The sequence below is a fragment of the Nyctibius grandis genome, chromosome 17 (genome assembly GCF_013368605.1).
Source record: "Nyctibius grandis isolate bNycGra1 chromosome 17, bNycGra1.pri, whole genome shotgun sequence".
NCBI lineage: Eukaryota > Metazoa > Chordata > Aves > Nyctibiiformes > Nyctibiidae > Nyctibius > Nyctibius grandis.
This window is the reverse complement of record NC_090674.1, coordinates 4364370-4385106: the sequence shown is the minus strand read 5'-3', so window position 1 is coordinate 4385106 and position 20737 is coordinate 4364370. Positions and strand designations below refer to the sequence as shown.

The window sequence follows — 20737 nt, the reverse complement described above, 5'->3', positions numbered from 1 at the left end:
TTGCAGGACCAGAGATCAGGAACTTAAGGTTTCTGATACTGTTTCTGACACTGACAATATTCTGTTATGTTAGAGAAATCGCCTAACTTCTCTGTGCATCAGTATCTGCACCGTGGAGTAGATACAATAGTATCTCACAGGAACTCACGGTACCTCACATACTCGCAGGAATAAGGAAAAGATCTGTTAATAAAGCCTTCTGAATACCAGAGGTACTGTGTTAGTGCTTTATGATATTAAATAACAGTTCTGAGACAGACTTGTGTATTTATTGCTGGCAATATTGTTTGTGCTACCGATTATTCTGTCTAGACCCCCAGTATGCAGGGACGTTTAAGATCCTGAAAAAATTTCTTGAAACTTAGGTAATACGCCCGGAAGCCTGGCCATTTTCTATATTGTATCTCCCTGTAATCTTAAAGAGCAAAGTGTTTTAAAGTATTAAGTTCAGGAATTTCATCTACTAGCAATACTTCATGGATCTTGAGTGGAAGTGATGGAGAGAAAGTATCCCCCCATTATTCTCCCACTGCTGTCATATTCATACCATTTCCCTCACTGTGCTCAGTCCCTACAACTGTGTGAGAATCAAGTGGTCTGTCTCTTCTTTTCTAAATCTCTTTCCTTAAATCTATATTCTCACTTCCAACCTTTCTGAATGTTTTTGCATACATGCTGCATGTATAGTAAAAGGTCCTGAAGCACTTCACATGTTCCTCATAGCAGGGACACTGGCTTTGTATCTGCTTCTGTGCAGAATAACATAACAAATAATACACAGCTGTCCAGGCCCCACATCGTGGTTGCCATCTGAGTACTAAATTCTTCTTCCAGAGGATGTTTTCTCCTGTTGGAAAAAATAATCCAGCTGTGCTTCCTTCTTCACAGATGCTGGTCATCGTGAATCCTTTAGCTGCTTTTCTTTTCCCCCTTGTTGGCCAAATCCTTTCCATATGTTGTGGCCAATTACAGATGGTCATCTTGGCATTTCCTGATGGCAGGAGTGACTGCACCAACATGTACCATGTGTGCAGTGTTACTACAGCTCCACGTGAAATAAAAACCAGGCTGCCCTAGGGCAATCTAATCATGCAGCAATAGGCCGGGGCAATGCTAAGCTGAAAGTTTGGGCTTGGCCTTGTTTTGATCTGTTTTGTTATAGTTTTATTTCCTCCTTACATTCTGTGTTCCATTCATACTAATCACAGTCAGTCCTGATTTTTTCTTTTTATTTCTGCATTTGTCATAAAATAAAGCAAATTATTCCCGTCTTCGGAAACGATCTAGACTAATTAGTCGTCTAACCCAATAATTAGTTTTTTGTTTCCCTGTCTGTTTTCATGCATTATTGTTAGTTTTTTCCCCTCTTTTTTTTTTTTACACCATTACAGATTAAAATGAGCCACATTTGCAGTTGATGGTATCTTTTTTTCGGGGGAAGAATGGAGAATTGCAATAGAAAGCTACTTCAAAAGCAGCAATAAACTCAAGGATAAATTAAGGAAATTGAATGAGCCACATTTGGAAGCAGCGTTGAGGCTAATATTCTGTCGCTTAAGGTTAAATTGCAACAGAGAAAGAGAGAGGAAGACATTCCAGTGAATCCAAAATTGGGGAGGCATTACTGCTCAAGTCGGTGCCAAAATTCTTTGCAGCTTGAAAGGGTTCTGCCTGGCTTGAGAATTTAATTATGCGTGCATCCAGTGGGTAAAGGTGCTAAACTGATTTCATTTCCTCTGCTCCCCCAGGCCTGACAGATGAAGAAGTTGACCTGGCTTTCCAGCAATCGGGTACAAGCACGGATGAGCCACAGTCCCCAGGTCCTTCTACACAGCTGGTGCCAACTCAGCCCTCTCACCCTGTGGTGTATAGTAAGTAACACTTTGAAAAACATCTGGTCCTGTTGCTTTCTGCAGTGATTTCAGCAGCAATTTCGCAGATTTCTGTGCCAGATCCTAGATTTCAATTCAACTAATACCACACTTTTTGTCAGAATTGGACACCAAATGTTACTTTGAGTGCACTTCATAGTTGTTGATGCAAGTGACAAGATCATATTACACAAGGAAAGTGCGATACAAATGATCATTGTCTACAAACAAACATCATACATACTAGCCGATGACACCTCTTGACCTGAAGGAGTATAGTCAATACAAATTAGATTCTGACCCACTATAAGGACTTGAAATAAGCGTTTAGTCAACGCAGGACTCGGTCTTCCATTCTAAAGCTTAAGGTCATGCTTCCTTTCATCAGTAGAGTTTTCTACTATTTAGATCATTAATATGTGATAGAGCTGATAGACTGTTGGATAGAAGATGCTGTAAAAGTGCAACACTGTTACATTTTCAGTTATTGCAACAGTGGACTCTGTTCAGTAAGCTGTTGGACATCGTCGTAAAGTTTTATATTTTAGTTAGAGGACTTATTTTCCTGACCTGTCAGGCAACCCATCAGTTCACAGAATCATGGAATATCTCGAGTTGGAAGGGACCCATAAGGATCATGGCGTCCAACTCCCTGCTCCTTGCAGGACTACCTAAAACTAAACCATAGGACTAAGAGCATCATCTAGACACTCCTTGAACTCTGACACTTAATGCCTTGAACAGTTGCTTGAAAGAGGTATATTTTCAGCATGAACAGCAAGCTAAAATACAAGGTCTTAAGGACTTAGTCTGTGACTTTCTGTGTGAGTTTAATGTCTGGATCAATGGACCCCTGAGCATGAATGAGTTTTAAGAGTGCTATCAGGTTACAAATAATAATAATAAAGAGTTAATAAGGATCCTTAATTTTAACAAGCTTTCTCTCTTCGATTTTAAATAATCTGAGGAGTGACAGCCGAAATTCCGTGTAGGCTGTGTGGATATGATTGTGTACAAAATACACTCTCAGAGAATTTTTAAAATCCCAACATAATCTGTGTAGACTCAAAATTTACATATATATTTGCATTTTAAAACAAACCTCGCAAAAAAGTATCTAAGCTCCAAACAATAAAAACCAAAGTACACACCATTAAAAATCCATCAAAAGGAGCTATTCAGCTCACATGTGTGTCTGGCAGTTTGAAAAGCACTTCACTTACCTGCCAAGTATTAAGAATAGGATTTTGGTACTGCTCCTGAACAGCTCTAGATCAGATACTGGCTGATGTAACAGTCCACTCAGGGCTGTGGTTTTTAGTTTATGGCACAGTTTTGCTATTGCTAGAGACTAGACATGCTTTCTGAGTTTTTAAATACTCTGGTTTGGCACAGTTTGGGAAGCAAAACATTTGTGATGGAGTTGGGCTCAGAACTGGAATATTTCTGACTGTTGTATTGGGTGTGCTGGTGGACTCCAGGACTGAATTCTGTCTCCTGGGCTAATACTGTCTGCTGTAGTTCACAGAAAATGCCAGAAAAGCAAAATCTGCTCTCTTGCTGAAGAAACAGTGCCAGATCCCTCTTAGTGGTATCTGTTGCTCATTCAGCTAACTCATATCACAACCCAATATTGGAAGAGCTAATCTTCCTTTGCTTTATAGTGTTCCACTAATATGGGTAGGGCAGGAAAGAAGTATGGAGGTTCAAACTGGAACACATTGTCAGCATTGTTAACCCGTGCAGCTTTATCACTGTTTGTTTTTTTCCCTTTTACTATTTTGGCTTTCCTCAAAGCACCAGCTCCCAATTTCTTCTTGCTAGGTAAGAATCTTAACTAATATTTAAACATCAAAATGTTCCCAGTAACAACTCCAAAGAGAAGTCTAAAAGTATCATTCTGTAATGCTCAGAAACCAAAGGTGAATAAAAATACCACGAAAGTAAAGCTTTTGTAGGGGTTATAATTGTGAACTGGTGCTCTGGCTTTGTGATCTGATTGGTGCTTTTTAAATAATTTGAACCAAAAGCTGGTGCCTTTGAGCTAGTCTTTTTTAGCAGCCCCCAAAATCGGGGAAATGGTGACAATAGGTTCATTAGGTGTTATTCCTCCTCTCTCTAGCCATTCTTTGTAGACCTTCTATTTAAGCATAATATTTAAATGGATGTATAAAAAGAATAAATAGCTAAGTATACACGGTATTCATTTGACCAAAATATTTGTTTTAATTAAATGTCATCTGTGCCCCATTCTAGTCCTTGATTGGTGTAGTACTGGTGTTGTTAATGATGGATCCGTCTTTGTGTCTTCCTGTTAAGTGCTTTCCATGGTATCAGAACTGCAGAAAGAATATGTGAATTTCTCTAGAGCTGATGGATAAGACTGTGCAGTGGCTCAGTGCTCTTTCAAGGTGCCTTGTTTGCTATAGGTTATTTCATCAGTTGGATGCTAATCCTGTAATTAATATTTCTGAATTGGTCCAAATCTGCTCCAGGACAGTTGTTTCTGTAATAGTTTACTAAGTCAATTTATCTTTCACAGATTTGTCAGGAGTTGTCATGTACAGAGAAAGACAGATACTACTACTTTTTCTGTCTATCTGTTATGCTTATCTTCTTACAGAGTGTTCATGACACTAGTGTTGGAATGCTGCAAGGTTTGAAGTTCAAAAGTATCCCCAAAGGACTAACGAGATAGGTAGACTGCTGAATCTCTAAGCTGACTCATTGATGGGAACAACTTATGTTGGGAGAGCTTATATTGAACAAGATTATGAGCTATATTTGTCTTCCCCAAAGAAGACATCTGAGTTTCTTGTGAAGCAGCCTCTGATTTGCTGGAGTTTAGGTCTTGAAGACTGACCCATTCTGTGTTTTATATTTTTGGTTCTTTTCAAGGTTTTTTTGAGTAGTTTTGACACCTCTACACAAAATCACAAAAGTAGAGAGAAAGAATTACCCCTCACAGAGCAAAAAGGAGAAACAGTTGAGGAAGGTACTGCCCTGAAAGCAGTGGCTAGTGTCTTAAGAAACCTAATTTTTCTCTGTCTCCCCTCCCCACAAGGTGTTGCTGCTTCATGTTTAAAAATTACGTTAAAACTGTGGGTTACAAGTACAGAAGTTCAGGATGGCCTCAGAACCATCTCCAGAGCTGATTCAGCAGGAATGGAGCAAACAGCCAAGCTGGTCTTGCCAGCAACTCCAGCATAAGATGTCCACTCTTGTGAGTCAGAGCAAGAAATCCTACACACTCCTTTTGATTTTACTTGCTTGATCTCCTGCTGTTGTCAACTCAGTCTGTTCTAATTTTTAAATACTTCCTTTTGTACGAATTGAACTGCTAGGTATTGCTTAATGTTCTAATGTTCTGTTGGCAATAGCTGTTACCTATGTAAGTACTTTCTTATTCTTTAAGAGTTAATGAGAAAGAAGCATATTTGTAAGCCTTCAGAGTAGCACAGTTCTTGTATGCCGAACTCCCCCTGGGTTTGGTTTAAGAGAAACCATAATAACTTTTGGGAGGAAGAGACAAGAATTAAGTTAAATTTCTAGACACTGTATTTTAGCTCAATACTATCTCTGCATTTTCTCCTCCTGTTCTGGAGGAGTAATTCCTTCCCTCCAGTTTGTACTTTTGCCAAGAGGTGTCAAAACTGCTTAAAAAAAAAAAAAGAGGCTTAAAAAAAGCTTGAATTTGATTAATATAGAGAAACAAGACTTTGCCTGACTGATAATAAAACTGATAAATGACATTTGAATTACTTGTAGCAGTAATTTATTACATAAAATATCTTTTATTTGACATGCGATTAGTTGCTGGAAGCATCACTCAATCTGACTAGTTTAAACATGCTCTAAAATGAACCCCCAGTAAAAAACCAGGGCTGTCTGCTGTGGCGTTATGAAATATACTAATCCAGCAGTGAGGACAAAAATCTGACTTTAAATATTTAAATGATTAATTGGGTTTATATTTTTTTTTCCCTTTCTAACCCCTGTAATTACAAGCAAACTCAGGGGAGTTTCTGAGCTAGGTGTGCAAAGCTGCATGCTTATCATCCAGGTACGGTCTGTGTTCTTCCCCGTGGTATTTACGGTCTCCATTTATGGGGTTTTGTGCAGATTTTACACCTGCTTAAAAATCAGCTCCTGTGACTGTTTTTCTTGTCATTTGGATGTTCTTCTCCCACCCCTGTGTCTTCATAATGTGGGAGGCTGTAGAATACGGACTGTTTTCTCTTACGATTAAAAATGGTAACTAGAATCCAAACTCCTTTTTTCCCCCAACTCCTTTCCATGGGTTCACTGTTTGCTTTTGGAAAATCACCTCTTCCAGCCTGTTTCTACGGTTTTAAATGTGGATACTAGTGAGGCTGACCGTACTTGGATGCACAAGGCCTAATTAATTGATGTCAGGGAAGTTAATTCTGAGATGAATGGGGATCTTAAAAATAGTACGTGTTTACTCTGGAAGTGCAATTTACGGTCGCTGCTGTGAAAATCAAATATACTTAGAGAAGACAGAGAGCTGGAGAAAATGTCCCCTTTCCATTTGCCGGTCTCTTATGTAGAATGGTTTGTTACTTCCCCAGTGCCTAAACTGAAGTGTAGCTGGGCTATTAGTGCATTTTCACTTTCTCTGAATTTTGTTCCAGTTCTACAAGTGGGGAAATTGAGGATATGCAAAGAAGTCAGTGTGAGCCCTGAGCTTACAACTGACAAACTTCTAACCCTCTCTCCACCCCATGTTTTAGATGAGAGTATTGCAGAGAAAAAGGAAGATGGAATGTGGATTTTAGGCAGAGCTGTGACATTCTTCATAACATTGTAAAGTTGATGTGGTCAATGCAGAGCCTTTACTGCATCCCTCACTCACTCACTTTTCCTCTCCACCCCCCTCACTTTTTTTGGCCACAAGACAGAATTATTTCACACATCTCTAAAACGAGTAAAATGGCATTTCAGCTTCTTGTCTTTATAGACTCTCTGAACTTTAGGAAAGATCATTCTGGTCCCTTTTCATTAATAATGAAAACCAGGGGGCAATAAAATGTTCTTAGCTCAAGCATTACAGGAATGGAGGGAGAGATGAGTGAGGTGAGAGGGCAAAGCGGACAGGGTTGTACGGGTGTCTCTCCTTTCTCCTCAGAGGTCACCGCAGCTGGGAGGTAGTTAGGGACAGCCAGTCAAGGTCTGCCATGGACAGGGCACAATTAGACCCACAGACCCTTTGAGATTAATTAACCCTTTACAATAGGCAGTTCAGCCTGGAATGAGTTGTGTTGTCACAGAAGGATATTTTTAGTCAGAAGTTCAGGGAAGAGACTTGGACAGCCGAGAGACTTCAGACACCAGAAATGACAGTGGGAGCAGAGGAAGGAGGGGAAAGTGGGTTGAATGACTGGGGTTTGCAGCAAGATTAGCCAGAGATGATTTTAAATCCTGACATGTACACAGCCAGTTACTGCAGCTTAGCTGACGTGTGTTAACTCATTAAGTTAAAAAGTTATGATAATTTGATCATGTGCCTAAGCTCCAAAACTGCAACTGCAGCAACCCAAAATACTGCTGGTGACACTACTCACCAGTTCTGACAGAGCTGCTTTAATTTGTTCACATTTCTAGCCAGTGGATAATTTGAGGAGCTGTGTCCTAAAATGTAGTAAGAAGCTGTGAGTGCCAGTATTTGAGTCGGTAGGTGTCTGTAGAGCCTGAGGGCTGGGATTAGGAGTAACTGTTGCAATGAAGTGCCTGCAGAAGATCTCGGCAACAGGAAAAAGGGCAATAGGTGAGCAAAGCAGAAAGGAGACAAGCTTCCAGCCATTTCAGCCAGTTAAGCCTCCCCTTGAAAGCCTAAATTGAAAGTCTGGAGAACAGAATGTGTTTCTGAGACATTGTAGGTCACATGTAGATTTGGATCTGTCTGTTTGGAGACTGTACATTGGCCTTCACCTCATCAGTTCTGCCCACATCCTGCCACTGAACTTTAGGAAAGATCACTCTGCATCCTCTTTATTATTAAAGAAAACTGGGGGCTGTACAAGATTCATTAAGGGAACTGCGAGGGAGGTGAAAGGAAAAAGCTGGTGGAAAACTACAGGTGTCTTCTGCTTCTGCTTGAAGGGGCAGAGCATATCATATCTTTGCTTTGCTGTGTGGAGTCTCTAAGCTTCTGTGTAGAATTGTGTGTTAAATATCTCAAACTTTTATTTACTTCTGTAACTCTCTCTGAAGATATTTAATTGCACATTTTCTCTCTGCTGTTTATGTGTGCTTTGGTTCCTATTCGTAATTCAGGCTTGAAAGACACTGGATCCTTCCTTATTGAAATGGTCTGTAATTGCTGACACAGTGTTTGTAAATCCATTTATTGCCCTGATTTATCTTCTTTCTCAAAACACTTCCTTCTTTCTTTTTTTCTGCACTCTTCTGGGTCTCTGGCTCTGTCCCCAATTTCAAAAATTATGATAGTGAACAACAATTGGTATTCAAGTAATGAGTTAGCCTTAGCTAGCACTAACACCACAGACAGTTATCTAGGCAAAGCGCAGTGGGGTTCAGAGTGCCTTCTGCAAGGAAAGGGTAGGGCAGAACAGCTTGATGGACCTTTTTTAATTGCTGCTGTGATTTATCTCCCTTTGACACCTCGTGCAAGGCCAGTGTCAATGCTAGAGGTCTAGACAGATGTTTCAATGTCCTAGGGCCAGAAGCCTGCACACTGTACCTGAGGGACTACCAGCATCTTAATGCCCCCTGCTCAGTAAATCTATGCCTGCTAAGAAACAGCAGAACTGGCATTATTCATTGCTCTTTTCTCTGATAAAATGGGTGTATGAATATGTCACCTGCAGTTCTGACTATGATTATTTCTTGATTTTGGCCTTTAGGTCCACCTAGCTCCAGATGGCGAGACTATGGGGCTTTGGCTATCATAATGGCAGGAATTGCCTTTGGATTCCACCAGCTCTACAAGGTAATATCTCCCTCACTACTCTTACACTGTACTTTGAGAGAATGATGTTATGCTGCTTGTGTCCAAATGATCATGTTAGTTCCAAGTTGGTGAAGCGTCTCTGTTCTTACTGGCACTGCCATTGGTATATTTGAGAAATGTAGACACTTAACATGAAAATGCGAGTCAAAAAGTGGCGAGCAAACAAAACTAGTTTTTAGCAGTGGATCTCAAACTGCTAGAAACAAGGTCATTTTAATTGTATAAGGAAAGAATCTTCTTTGACCCATCAGCACGTTGAAAAGAAGGTGCTAATTTCCAGGTCTGCCATACATCCTGTAGTTCTACTCCAATGTGCTTAGAAGAAGGTAGAGCAAACATGTGGTTGCTTGTGTATTGCAGAGACAGCAGCCCCTTCTTATTTCTTGTGCAATGTTTCTCCAATTGAACACATTCTTTCACTCTGGATTTGCTTTCCAGCACTGTTGTTAAGTGACGTTAGATAATGTCTTTGGTAAACAATCATATTCCGTGGCTACATAGAAAGACATAAGTGCTTCAGGTCAACACAACAGAGTGTTGAAGAGCTTTAGTCCAGTAGAAGTTGTGTTTTATTTTTGAAAAAGGGAGAGAGATGAAGACTTAATGAGAGGTCAATGGCTTTCATGTTTGTTTTTTCTTTAATTAACAATTACTGCCTTGTTTAGTAAAATCTATTTTACAAATAGAAGTGTTGGCATTCTAGTTTAAAACTACTTTTCTTATCCTGTCCTATCATTAATTTTCTGGGTCTCAGGCTAAGAGAGAGAGGCCAGATTAACCAACATGTTCCATCTATGCAGGTAAAGTTCATGATTTAAGAGAATGGCTTTTTATTGAGATATGTTGTCCCTATGTTTTTATATTAAAGTAGTGATGCCAACCTTACTGATCTTTTCATTCTTGCAAAGAACGGTGGGGCTGATAAATGTCCAGAGAGATGTTAAGACAACAGCTGCTGGGCCTTGCAGACCTGAACACATTGCTGTTACTAAATGACACTATCTAACACATATTGATGATTTACATAAATATTTTGGCATAATGTCACTGATGCTGTTAATATATCCTACAGCTGTATTCTTTGTTTACAGATCTTGCTCTGCTGTCTATCCAGACTTCATAAGGCATATTGTGTGCCTAGCAGAGACCCATATTCTTTTATAGGAGTAGGAAATCTTTGGAGATTGATAGATTCCCTCTGCCCTTCATGGGATTTTCAGGGAGTTTGCAAATAGTGATTTTTATATGAAAGCCAGGATGCTAGGATAAAATAGTTGTCCGTGTGTGTTCTGTGAAGATTAAGAGAGAACTGTTTATGAACGTCATCAAAAGCCACTTGCTTTTCAGACTGTCCGAGTGTAAACATGTATGTGTACAGGTGCTTTGTGAGGGTGAGAGCTGTGTACAGCAACACTGAAATCTTAAACCAGTGCTATTAAGTGTAAAAGAAGGCTGTCCCACCCGTCCGTTTGGATATCAGCTCTGTCTCAGAAACCATCCTGTATGTATGCCCTGATAGTGGGTGTACGTGCCTCAAATGCTGGGATGAAAAAGAATTGATAGGCACTGTCGGGGCTGTTTCCACATCCTTCTCTCACATTTTTTTCACCTGCCATGCTTGGATGTGCCCTTGTTAAAGTGCATACTCAGTTTGTAGGAGTGGTGCTGCAGAAGGATCAATGGTAGTCAGAGGAGAGCTGTGACCTATCAGATCCAGTCCATCCTCTGCCAGGGCAGAATGAGGTAGATTTCATGGCTCTGTACAGTGTCACTGAACTGCCTCCCATCCTGTACGAGCTTGGTTCTCACTTCCTTTAGCCCTGGTTCCTTCATTCTCTTCGCTGTGCTCCAGATCTCTGCTTTTCCCTCTGTGACTCGTAACCCTTCCTCTGCCAAGGTTCAGAAGATTTTATAATACCTCTCATTCACTGGCTTGGGCTTCCTCTGGCCTTTCCTGGGCCTTTCGCCTCTTCCCACTTCTGCATTTCTTTCCTCACAGATGTAGCTCAAATGTTGCGACACATCAGCGTGCTCACATTCGAGAGTGTAAGATCGGAAATTGTCCCCTATATGTGATGGATGTTTCTCTGCACTGAGAGCTGTCCCAGGAAACCTTAAAGGGAGTTAGCAACTGGTTTTTAGCACCCCCAGAAATGTAACCACAGAACTCATATGTTCTCTTCTGCAGCTTCTTTCAACACCTACCGTAGAGGGAATTTCTCAGCCAGGTGTGTGGATAAATGATCACTGGCTCTGTGATAAAGGCCGAGGTTTGGGTGGTGGGCTTTGAGGATGTTTCAGGTAGATTAGAAAGGGTGCTTTGCATATCCCTATTTCCTAAAAGTTTCTGTGCTCCATGCAGAAATACCTGCTTCCTCTCATCATGGGAGGCAAAGAAGACAGGAAACAACTTCAGAGGATTGAGTCAAACATTTCTGAGATGAGTGGCAGTGTGACACAGACAGGTAAAGATTAATGACTCCATCAATTCACCCCTCAAAGCCTTTCTCCCTGTATCCTCCATTCTGCCAAGCCCCCCACCCTTTTCCTTCCCTCCACCTCCACTTTATGTGGTGACTTCATTTATCTGCTCTGAGAATCTGTTCACATTTGCAAATGAAGCCGCCGTCATTTCGGTTTAATTTGAAATTGCTTGTTTACTGTCGGCGCGGCCTCAATTAATTATGTTTTTACGGAAAGGCTCCCAACCTCAGAATATTAATAAGGGGAATAAAATGACAGCCTTTCGGAGGGCTGTAAAGTTCATTTTTAATTTCTGCTTCTCTGATGTTTTCAGGGGCTTTTTTTTTTGGTGTTTTCCCCCCACCTTCCATCTGAAAATCCGAGGAAGGGTCAGGAGAGTCTGTAATTACTGTGCCTCCCTGACCCTAGCCACCTTCTCTGTTATTGACTCTATAGGGTGTCTGTTCATTACCCAATGCCCTAATGATGGTCTGGATTAGCTGTTACCTGTCACACCAATAGAGTTTTTAATTTTATTTTATTTTATCAGCTTGTTTACTGCCTGGAAACTTTGGATAAAGTACCAAAGTAGAAAAAGTTCTCCTACAGCTGGAGCTGGAGTCTAGCAGCAGTTCTTCAGTGTTTGCTGGGGTGCAGAAGGGGAATACAGGGTGTTCTCTTGAAATAAAAGGGGAAAAGCCCAAAGTATATTCAGTTGGTGGGATGGAAAAAGTATGATTTTCAGCAGTAAGTTTGTTCAAGATGTTGGGGTTGAAGGAGCTGGTGGGTTGAGAGTGGGAGGATGCTAATACTTCTTAGTGGAGGGTGAGAAGAAAAGCGTCTTTCATTTCTCATGATACCCTAAGGTCAATCCTGAGACCAGCCTCTTCCCGGATTGGAGCTAGCCCCAGTGTTTGCCTGCGTGAGGCCCAGGATAGATAAATGATACAAACATTGTGTAAGTTCAGGGAGATGTACAAATCATAAACCAATATAATTAGAAGGGAGAGGTTTTGGACGGATATACTGTGGGCTATAGACATCTATACAATGGAAAGATAAACTAGAAATACTGGAGGTTAGATGCAGTGCAGGTAGATTACCCGTAGTGCAGATAAATCATATGGATTAAAGTGAGCAGGCGGGCGTAGATAAATTAAATATAGTAGGAATAGAGGCATCTCTGTAGCTAGACAGCAGGAAGGACGTGTGTGAGTGTGTGTATGTGAATGTATCTCAGTTTAACACTCTCCTGCTTTTTCCCTTGCAGTAACTCAGTTACAGACAACTTTAGCAGCTGTCCAGGAACTGCTAATCCAGCAACAACAGAAAATCCAGGAGCTCACCCAAGAACTGGCTGCTTCTAAGGTATCCACTTGCAACTCTTCAGCTTTAGAACATCACTATCTTCTTTGCAACATGGCATGGCTTCTTTTGTGGGCACATGGAAAGCACCTCATTAGGTTCGCAGTCCAGCCTTCAGCTCTGTCGTATCCCCAGCCAGCTTCTCTGCATCTGGCTTCTCCATAGGCTGTCTGTTTAAAGCACTGGGTATTAATTGGGTACTCAATGAAATACATCTAACTTCTGAGAGGGCTGTGCTATATAGCTTTGTATGGAGCCTGTGTATCTGAGCCCTCAGACCTGTTCTCAGCTCTGTATCTTCTGCATCACATTTGAGATGAAATAATTGTGCTGTTAGTCCACTGACCAAAAGAGGTCAAGGCTAGTTGTGCAGAGGTTTTATTTGTCTGTCATATGTAATTTTACATGTTTATATTTCTCCTGTACCTTTATACATTGTCAAAACAATGACTTAATCTTGTTCAGCCAAGCACACACTTGAAGTACTGTGTCTAAGTCAGTTGTTCAGATCCAGGCCGGGTAATGGCCGAACATTCTTACTATTTGGTTTCTTGTTTCAATGATTTTGATCATCCTAGTGTAACAGGTGGCCCCATCACAATCACATTAGTCATGCACAGTGGCCCATTCCCCTTGACTCCTGACTTGACCCTGGCAATAAAACCATCAGTTCTGACTAGTTTGTGTTGTTACATGTGTAACTACAAGTAACCACTTTTAACCAAAATTGATTTTCTTTCTGACAATGAGAATTAGTGCTTTTCATCGCCCAAGTACTTTGCAGCCATTGGCCTAAGCATTGTCAGCCAGTAAGTGTTGGTTACACGTGAGGTGGGATGGATTTGAACCAGTCACATGGAGATGAAGTCTTCCTTTCACTCACAAACTTGTGATTATTCAGCGCCCAGTCATTTTGCAGTATTCCCTGTACAGAGAGAGTTTTCTTTTTACTATGAAAAAAGAAAACTTAGACAATGCTTACAGTCTTTTACCTAGAGCATGAACAGTTATTCTCTCCCCTTACCTATACTTTAATCTTGTACAGACCCTTTGATGGTGTGTAACTGGTGGGCCACAGCTGACTGTGGTGTGCACACTGTACAGTAGGAAGCCCTCAGTGGCACAGCTGTAAACCCAACCATGAAAGCCAGTTTATGGTCACAACACTCTACTTCAATTTTCCTTGGGAACTGTGGCCTGTCAGTGGCCTGGAGCCAGTCCGGAAATTGGAAAACTGTTTTCAGGTCTTAAGTGTTAAGATTAAGACCACATGTTGAGCTTTAAGAAGCAAAAAGGGCATAAGAGTCTTAGTGGTTTAGAGAGCCTTGAAGAAGTTTTTCCTCCCCCCTCTCTACCCCCTGCACTGAAATGGTAGCACACATTGTTATGATATTTAAACCTCATGTGTACAAAGAAAAACTTGGGCAACCCCACAAACCAAAGAATAAAAGCTGTGTTTTCTCAGCTGTAATGTAAGTTTTTATATCTGCTTTTTAAACTCCTACTGGCATGCTGTAAAAAATTAAAAAGAGGGACTTTAAGTAATTAAAAAACGTACATAAAAATTCAAGGCTTGACTTTTCTACAACTGTTTTTAAAGAGACGGGCTAAAAAGCCCCAGATGTCAGATTTTATTTCTAAATCCTAGGCATCTGGCACCATATGTGTTTTGGAAATTTGAGTCCTTTGCAGGCCAGTGAGTGGAAATCACTCCCTTGTTAGTGTGCTGCTGTAGCTTTCAAGGTCTTGGAAAGCCAGAACAGTGGCTCCTGGATTCTTGCTGTCTGAGGGCTGGGAGTGTGAATCCCAGGGGAACGCATCTGTGTATATCACAGCTACTACAGACTGAGCCTCTCCCAGCTCACTGGGTTCACAGCCCAGAAGTCACTGTGAGCAGTGCTGGCTGCGTAGGTGTTCAGGGTTACTCAGCACTAGCTGAAGTCTGTTTAAAGAATAGGTAGGAACAACCAGTTCTGGCTACATCTAGCAGGAACTGCTGAGGAGGAGTTTTGTATTATTTCAGTCCTGGCTTCCTTTGTCAGGGGATTTATTAGGAGTATCTCTGGAGCAGTGCTCACTAATGGGTTCATTCCTAATGGCTTTTTAGCAGAAATTACTATGGGAAGTGCTAGACATGAGTGTTCTTTGGTCCCATACTCAGCCCATCGCTCCAGGAGTTGCTAGAGTGATAGGATATGGCAACCGTAGGCCATGATCCGTCTTTCAGAATGTTCCTCCCATTTCTCAAGTTCCCAAAGGAGTTAAAAGAAAGATTGCCAAAAGTATTACCTGCAGCATGTTCTCCTCAGTTGTCACCTTACTCTAATTTCTGCCTGATATCCCATAGCAATTCTGATGCAGTGCTGACAGCAGCTGTACCAGGCTTCCATGAGCTACTTATCATCTTTCCTGACCAAATTGCATTCATTGCCTTGAAATATCTGAGAGATGGTGCCTAGTCCAGCTCTTCCTGGAGATACAATCTGGTAACTCAAGCATAGCTCTAATTCTTCAAATCTACTAGGGAAAATTTTTGCAACTTTCAAGCATCGATGTATCAGCCCACCACTAAACACCACAGAGTGCAGATAATCGATTCTTTATTTAACGATTTAGGCAAAATGAACAAATGGTTTTAAAATAGTTGGTAATAGATAATATTTGAATCTGTTGCCTCAGCTAAGTGCAGTCACGGGAAAGAGTAAAGGACCTGATTCAATGCAACTCCCACTGCCTTTCAGGATCCTAGTTCTAGTTGTTCTTCTCTAGAAATCATTCATTAGGTCAGTGTCAAATGATTTAGTTTACCCCTTTGTGTATTGTTCTCCGTCTGATATGTTGGTGGAAAACATCCCATGTGGACCTAGCTTTGTCTGGATTCTCACAAGTGCTGGCCTCCTTCTGATCGGAGAAGAAAGGTCCCCCTTTGATGCTTCAGCAATGGTTGTGCATGGCATGTGGGAGACAAGATTAATTAGTCCCCCAAACGCAAAGCAAATATTTGAATAGTTTTTAGCATCTTGAGACAATTATTATTTCTGATCATCGTGGGGACCCATTCAGGTCCTTCTTTATTGTGGAAGTTGTTTTGCTCAGATCTGAGAGATTTTAAATGATAGAGCTCATGTATGTTACCCCCAGGGCTCGAGATTCCCAGATGGGAGGAGAGAGAGGATAACATAGAAAAAAGTGACATTTGTGAACTACCTCCCAGTTCATACTTTGATCTTTATGTCTTCTTTTTCATGTTCTAGGCCACAACTTCCACCAACTGGATTCTGGAGTCACAGAATATTAATGAATTGAAATCTGAGATCTACTCATTAAAAGGACTTCTCCTGAACCGGTATGGATGGAATATGTGAACAGATTATTGTGTAGGGAAAGGGTTGCTTTCTGGGATTCCCTCAATCGTGGAGAGGAAGGGCATTTCCAACAGGAACTAGCTCTATATCCTGTTACTGCTATCTTAATAATACCGCTTTGCACTCCACTATCACTTTTTATTTGCAGGTCTCAAAATGCTTTTCAAACTTGCCTTAAATCACAGAGCGCTTTGGGTAATTAATAAGATTTTTCCTTTGTGTTTACGATAGAGGAATTCTCTGCCATTTCCCACAGTCAGGATGCCTCTCACCTAGTTTGAGGTATTGACTGCATCTGCACCTGCATTCTGTTAGAGAGAGAGTCACTTCTGGACACAGTTCAGCTGACCTGTCCATGGTTAGGGCATAACCAGGATGAAAAGAATTGCACTTCAGCAGAGCCTGATTCTCTCGATTAGCTATCTCAGGTATAGACATCTTACAGTGTAGTAGATGTCTGAAATGAGGTGGTATAAATCCCAGCCTGTGGGACAGTCATAAGAACAGGGATCAGATCTCAGTTCTTGAGGAAATTATTTTTTTCCAAGTACATTACTTAAGAGTTTATCTAGCTTTTCAGCTATTGATCCTTTCACTCTGATATGACTCCTTTGCCTCCTTCTACGTGTAACTAAGTCTTCTCAAGTCATCTGGTTCCTAAGAGATGGACTTCAAAGATCAGTCTAAGATTGGACCAGACTGATCTGGTCCAAGATCTTCTGGACCTCAGCAAGTGGGCTTTTCAGACGTCTGAAAAGCACATTGGCTTTAGGATCCTTTTAAATTCTCACTACACCTCCCATTCCTCCCAGGGGTCACCGTAGAAAGCTTTGGAGGGTTGAGGACACATTAAGTTACTGTCTGTTAAGTTGGATCGTACTAGCATCACTGCTGGGGAGAAAGCATTAGTTAATGACACCTCTTCAGCAATGGGAAGGTTACAGCTGGGGGATAAGTGCTTTTTGGAGAAAAGAAAACTTCTGGGGGGTTGTTTTTTAACAAAACGGCAAATGTTTCTGCAGTGAGGATGCAGCAGCAACACCAGAGCCAAGAAAGTCTCGAGACTGAATTTATGATACTGGTTGAATAATGCAGACATTAGCTTATTGCACTCACAAGAGATGGAGGTTAGATCAGCAGAGTTCTTCGATGGCTGGTGGTGGCAGCAGGAAGAGGGAGGTTAGAGCAGCTACTGTTCCTAGTTCAGTCTAAGAAAATGTAATCTGCTGTGTCTGAGCGCTCGCTGTATGAGAGCAGCCAGCTTTCGTCTGCTCTGGTCTTGTCCCTGGCCCTAGCCAGCTCACCTGAGGGGCCTGAGAACTCCCTGCCACAGCATCCTTTTCAGAGCTTGATCTGATACCTCTTCATACTCCCATTTTTCACATGTGCAAGGATGCATGGGGAGCACTAGATCAGACATGCTTTGCTCTTCATGATAGATTATTTTCTGAGGGCACCAGTGCTCCCCACTGAATTTATATTGGTCCTGTTTGGTACTTGGATTCTCCTGTTAGGGCTGGGCATTAGCCTGCCACTATCCAGCCCTTACAGCCCACCTGGAAAGGACTCAAGGACAGAGCAGCCAGCTTTCTCAGCTGGTGTAAGCTAGTATGACTCCATTCAAGTCAGAGAAGCTGAACCAGTTTGCAGCAGCCAGGACCTGGCCCAAACATGTAAAGTGCATGCTGGGACGAGGAGATAGGCTCTGGATTGTAACGAGCCAGCGTGCAATAGCTGTGTATCACAGTGGAGGCGAGAGCCAGGTGGTGAAATTCCTTGGCTCAGGCACAAGGACCTGGTGTGTCTGACTTCTTGCTCCAGTGGGAATTTTCTTTACCAATCAATTACCGATTGTTTTGTAAAGGGACACTCATGTCTTTCCCCAGGCAGCATTCCTGAGTGCTAGCTTACTCTGTGAAATTGGCCAAACCAGATCATTTTAGTTCTTCAGATTGCCCAGCTGTGATATTTTCCGTGTGTGCAGGCTCGATTACTGGGTGCTTGCAAAGCACTTTGAGATTGTGGCTGAAGAAGTGAAGTGGCCTTGGTTTTGTTCATTTATGACAAAGGAGACTTGCAGTTTCAGTCCCCAGTGCAAATACCAGTCTCTCTAATGATAACCCCTTGGTGTTTTTAATAAAAGCCCCTTTCTCTCCTTTTCTTCCCCTCTTCCCCTCCCCCAAGGAGGCAGTTCCCTCCCTCCCCTTCGGCTCCTAAGATCCCGTCATGGCAGATCCCAGTGAAGCCAAGCTCACCCTCCAACCCTGTTGTTGCCAACCATAATAGCAGCAGTGACATCTCACCTGTCAGCAACGAGTCTACCACCTCATCACCAGTCAAGGAGAACCACAGCCCTGAGGGTTCGAAGGTCAGCTGCCATCTGCTGAGCACAGAGGAGGGCAACAAGGCCGTGATTGACGTCAAGAGCCAAGTGCGGATGGAGGTGCAGGGTGAGGAGGAGAAAAGGGAAACCAAAAGGAATGAAGAGGAGGAAGAGGACGATGAGGATGATGATGTTAGCCACGTGGACGAGGAGGAATGTCTGGGTGTCCAGACTGAGGACCGGCGAGGAGGGGATGGTCAGATTAATGAGCAAGTGGAAAAGCTACGAAGACCTGAGGGGGCCAGCAACGAGAATGAGATTGACTAAGGCACCTTGGCTGCTGCTGCTGCTGCTGTACATCTTCCCTAGCCTCCTGCACTGTCTCCGGTGCCTCTCCCATTTTGTGGAGAGACGTGCCACCATCCCCTCCAGTGATTCTCCCATGATTGACCTTGAGTAGGGTCGTGATTGCCCCGTGAACAAGCTGGGCCCTGTTTCACCACAGGGCTTTACAATGTTGCAGTGGCTTCTTCTCCCCTCCCAGACCCACCCTCTCCCCATGAGCTGCGGTCACTGCCTAGGCTGGAAGACCAATCGCCTTACCATGCACCACAGCTACAGGATAAGTCCTCTTACAAAACCACCATCTCTCCTGAAACAGTCAGCCTCTTCGCTGCATCCTAGAGTCCTTCTATCCAATTTCAGAAACCAATCTGTCCTGAGCTCTTTGATTTCACAAGCCTTTAAGCCCCACATAAGGCCCAAATCAGTTCTCTGTTTCCCAAAATAACCCTCTGTTTTATTTCTCAAACTACTTGATATTCTGTTGCCAAAAAAAAGAATGTTTTAACCCTGAATTCCTCACCAGATCTCAGTCTTGGCTATTCCAAGCCTTATATCAAGCCTCAAATTCCTGAAACTACCTAGCATCTAAAAACACTAAATTTCTGTGGGGTCCAAAGAACACTATTTCCACCCCACATGCTTACACTCATCAAAGTGGCCTCTTGCTAGGGACCAAGTCCAGGTTTCATGGCCACAGTAAAATCCATGAGAACAGGTGGCTTTGTTACTGATTGCTCCCCAATAAAAGAAGGCTTTAAAAGAAGTTGACCCCACTCATCCCAATTATTACCCTTCCTCCTCCAAAGACAAGGAGCTCACATCAGTTTTTGACATCTTACGTTTTACTTATAGCTGCCCTGAATGAATGAATGAATGAGGTAATATCAGATGGTGAAATAGTTGGTTAATTCTGAATCTTTGCAATGGTTCTTAGCCTGTTTTTCTCCCTAAATGAGGAGAAAACCCATCTTAAATGATCAGCTGAGACCCGCACCTTCCCAGTGACAGGCACCTGCTTCAGCAAAGCAGTCTTTACAGAAGAGAGAACAGTTCCAGCTCTGAGGTACATCACTGGCCCTTCTTGCCCAGTCCAGCCTTTTTTTGCCCCATTGGGGCTATACACAAATTAAACCAGTGAATTTTGAAACCTCTCATTTGCAGCATTGTGTTCTCAGCTGGTAAAACGGTGGTGTCCAATTATATTATTCACTGCATCAGAGCCTCTTAGCAGAGCAATTCTTGTAACAACTGAGTCTCACTGTCCTCACCAAGCAAGTGTGCTCGTCTGTGTGATCATGTATAGATTTCAAATATAAAATACGATTGTATATAATTGTAATAAATACGAGTTACCACTATTTAACACCAGGCTGTTACTGGATTACTGTGGCTCTTATTTTGGGGAGAAATATGCATGCAGGGTGGTAAAGGGAGGGAAAAGGGACTGCTACAGAAATCCAATCCTTATAAAATGTTTTCTGAAGGACATTTATGGTTGATTTTCTGACTGCTCCAATACTAGGTTTTATCAGCAGGAGGCAGTGTAGAGAACGGTGTAAGTGCAATATAAGGTACACTATAAATAGCTCCAGCAACGCTGTAGTGTGAGGTCGCCTCTGAGGTTGCAGAGGGTGAGAGGGATGTATCATCCAGTGAGTAAAATGCAGCTGTTTGGTTCCTCTCCTCCCAGCGGGAGGCTCTGCAGGGTGCAGAACGCAGCGCCCCGCTCCTTTCCACCCCTGGCAGCAGGAGGTGCTGAAGGCAGCGTGTGAGATATCCCCCGGCCCCTTGGCCTTATCTCCCAGCAGGGAATGCTGTGCCGTATCCCATGACTGCTCCAACCCTGCCATGTCACTGCAGAAGCCATTGAAAGAAGTGGCGTACAGCAAGTAATTCGTAGCTACTGCAGTCCCATCTTGGTTCAACAGAAGTATTTGGCTCCCTTCTTAAAAATGAGGGATTTACTTGATTCCTGAGTATTTGGGTGTCTGGTACACAGTGACATTTTCCT

General features: G+C 42.3%; 1 protein-coding gene across 1 annotated transcript in view; it reads left to right on the top strand.

Moving 5' to 3' along the window:
* The window catches only part of PEX14 (peroxisomal biogenesis factor 14), a 75040-nt gene extending 54946 nt beyond the window's left edge, over positions 1 to 20094 (top strand). Inside the window, exons 4-9 of the mRNA XM_068414754.1 lie at positions 1749 to 1871; positions 8759 to 8844; positions 11228 to 11330; positions 12599 to 12696; positions 15948 to 16039; positions 18243 to 20094. Coding sequence (XP_068270855.1) covers positions 1749 to 1871; positions 8759 to 8844; positions 11228 to 11330; positions 12599 to 12696; positions 15948 to 16039; positions 18243 to 18708 — 968 coding nt within the window. The 3' untranslated portion in view covers positions 18709 to 20094. The remainder of the gene's footprint in view (positions 1 to 1748; positions 1872 to 8758; positions 8845 to 11227; positions 11331 to 12598; positions 12697 to 15947; positions 16040 to 18242) is intronic.
* The last annotated feature ends 643 nt before the right edge of the window (positions 20095 to 20737 follow it).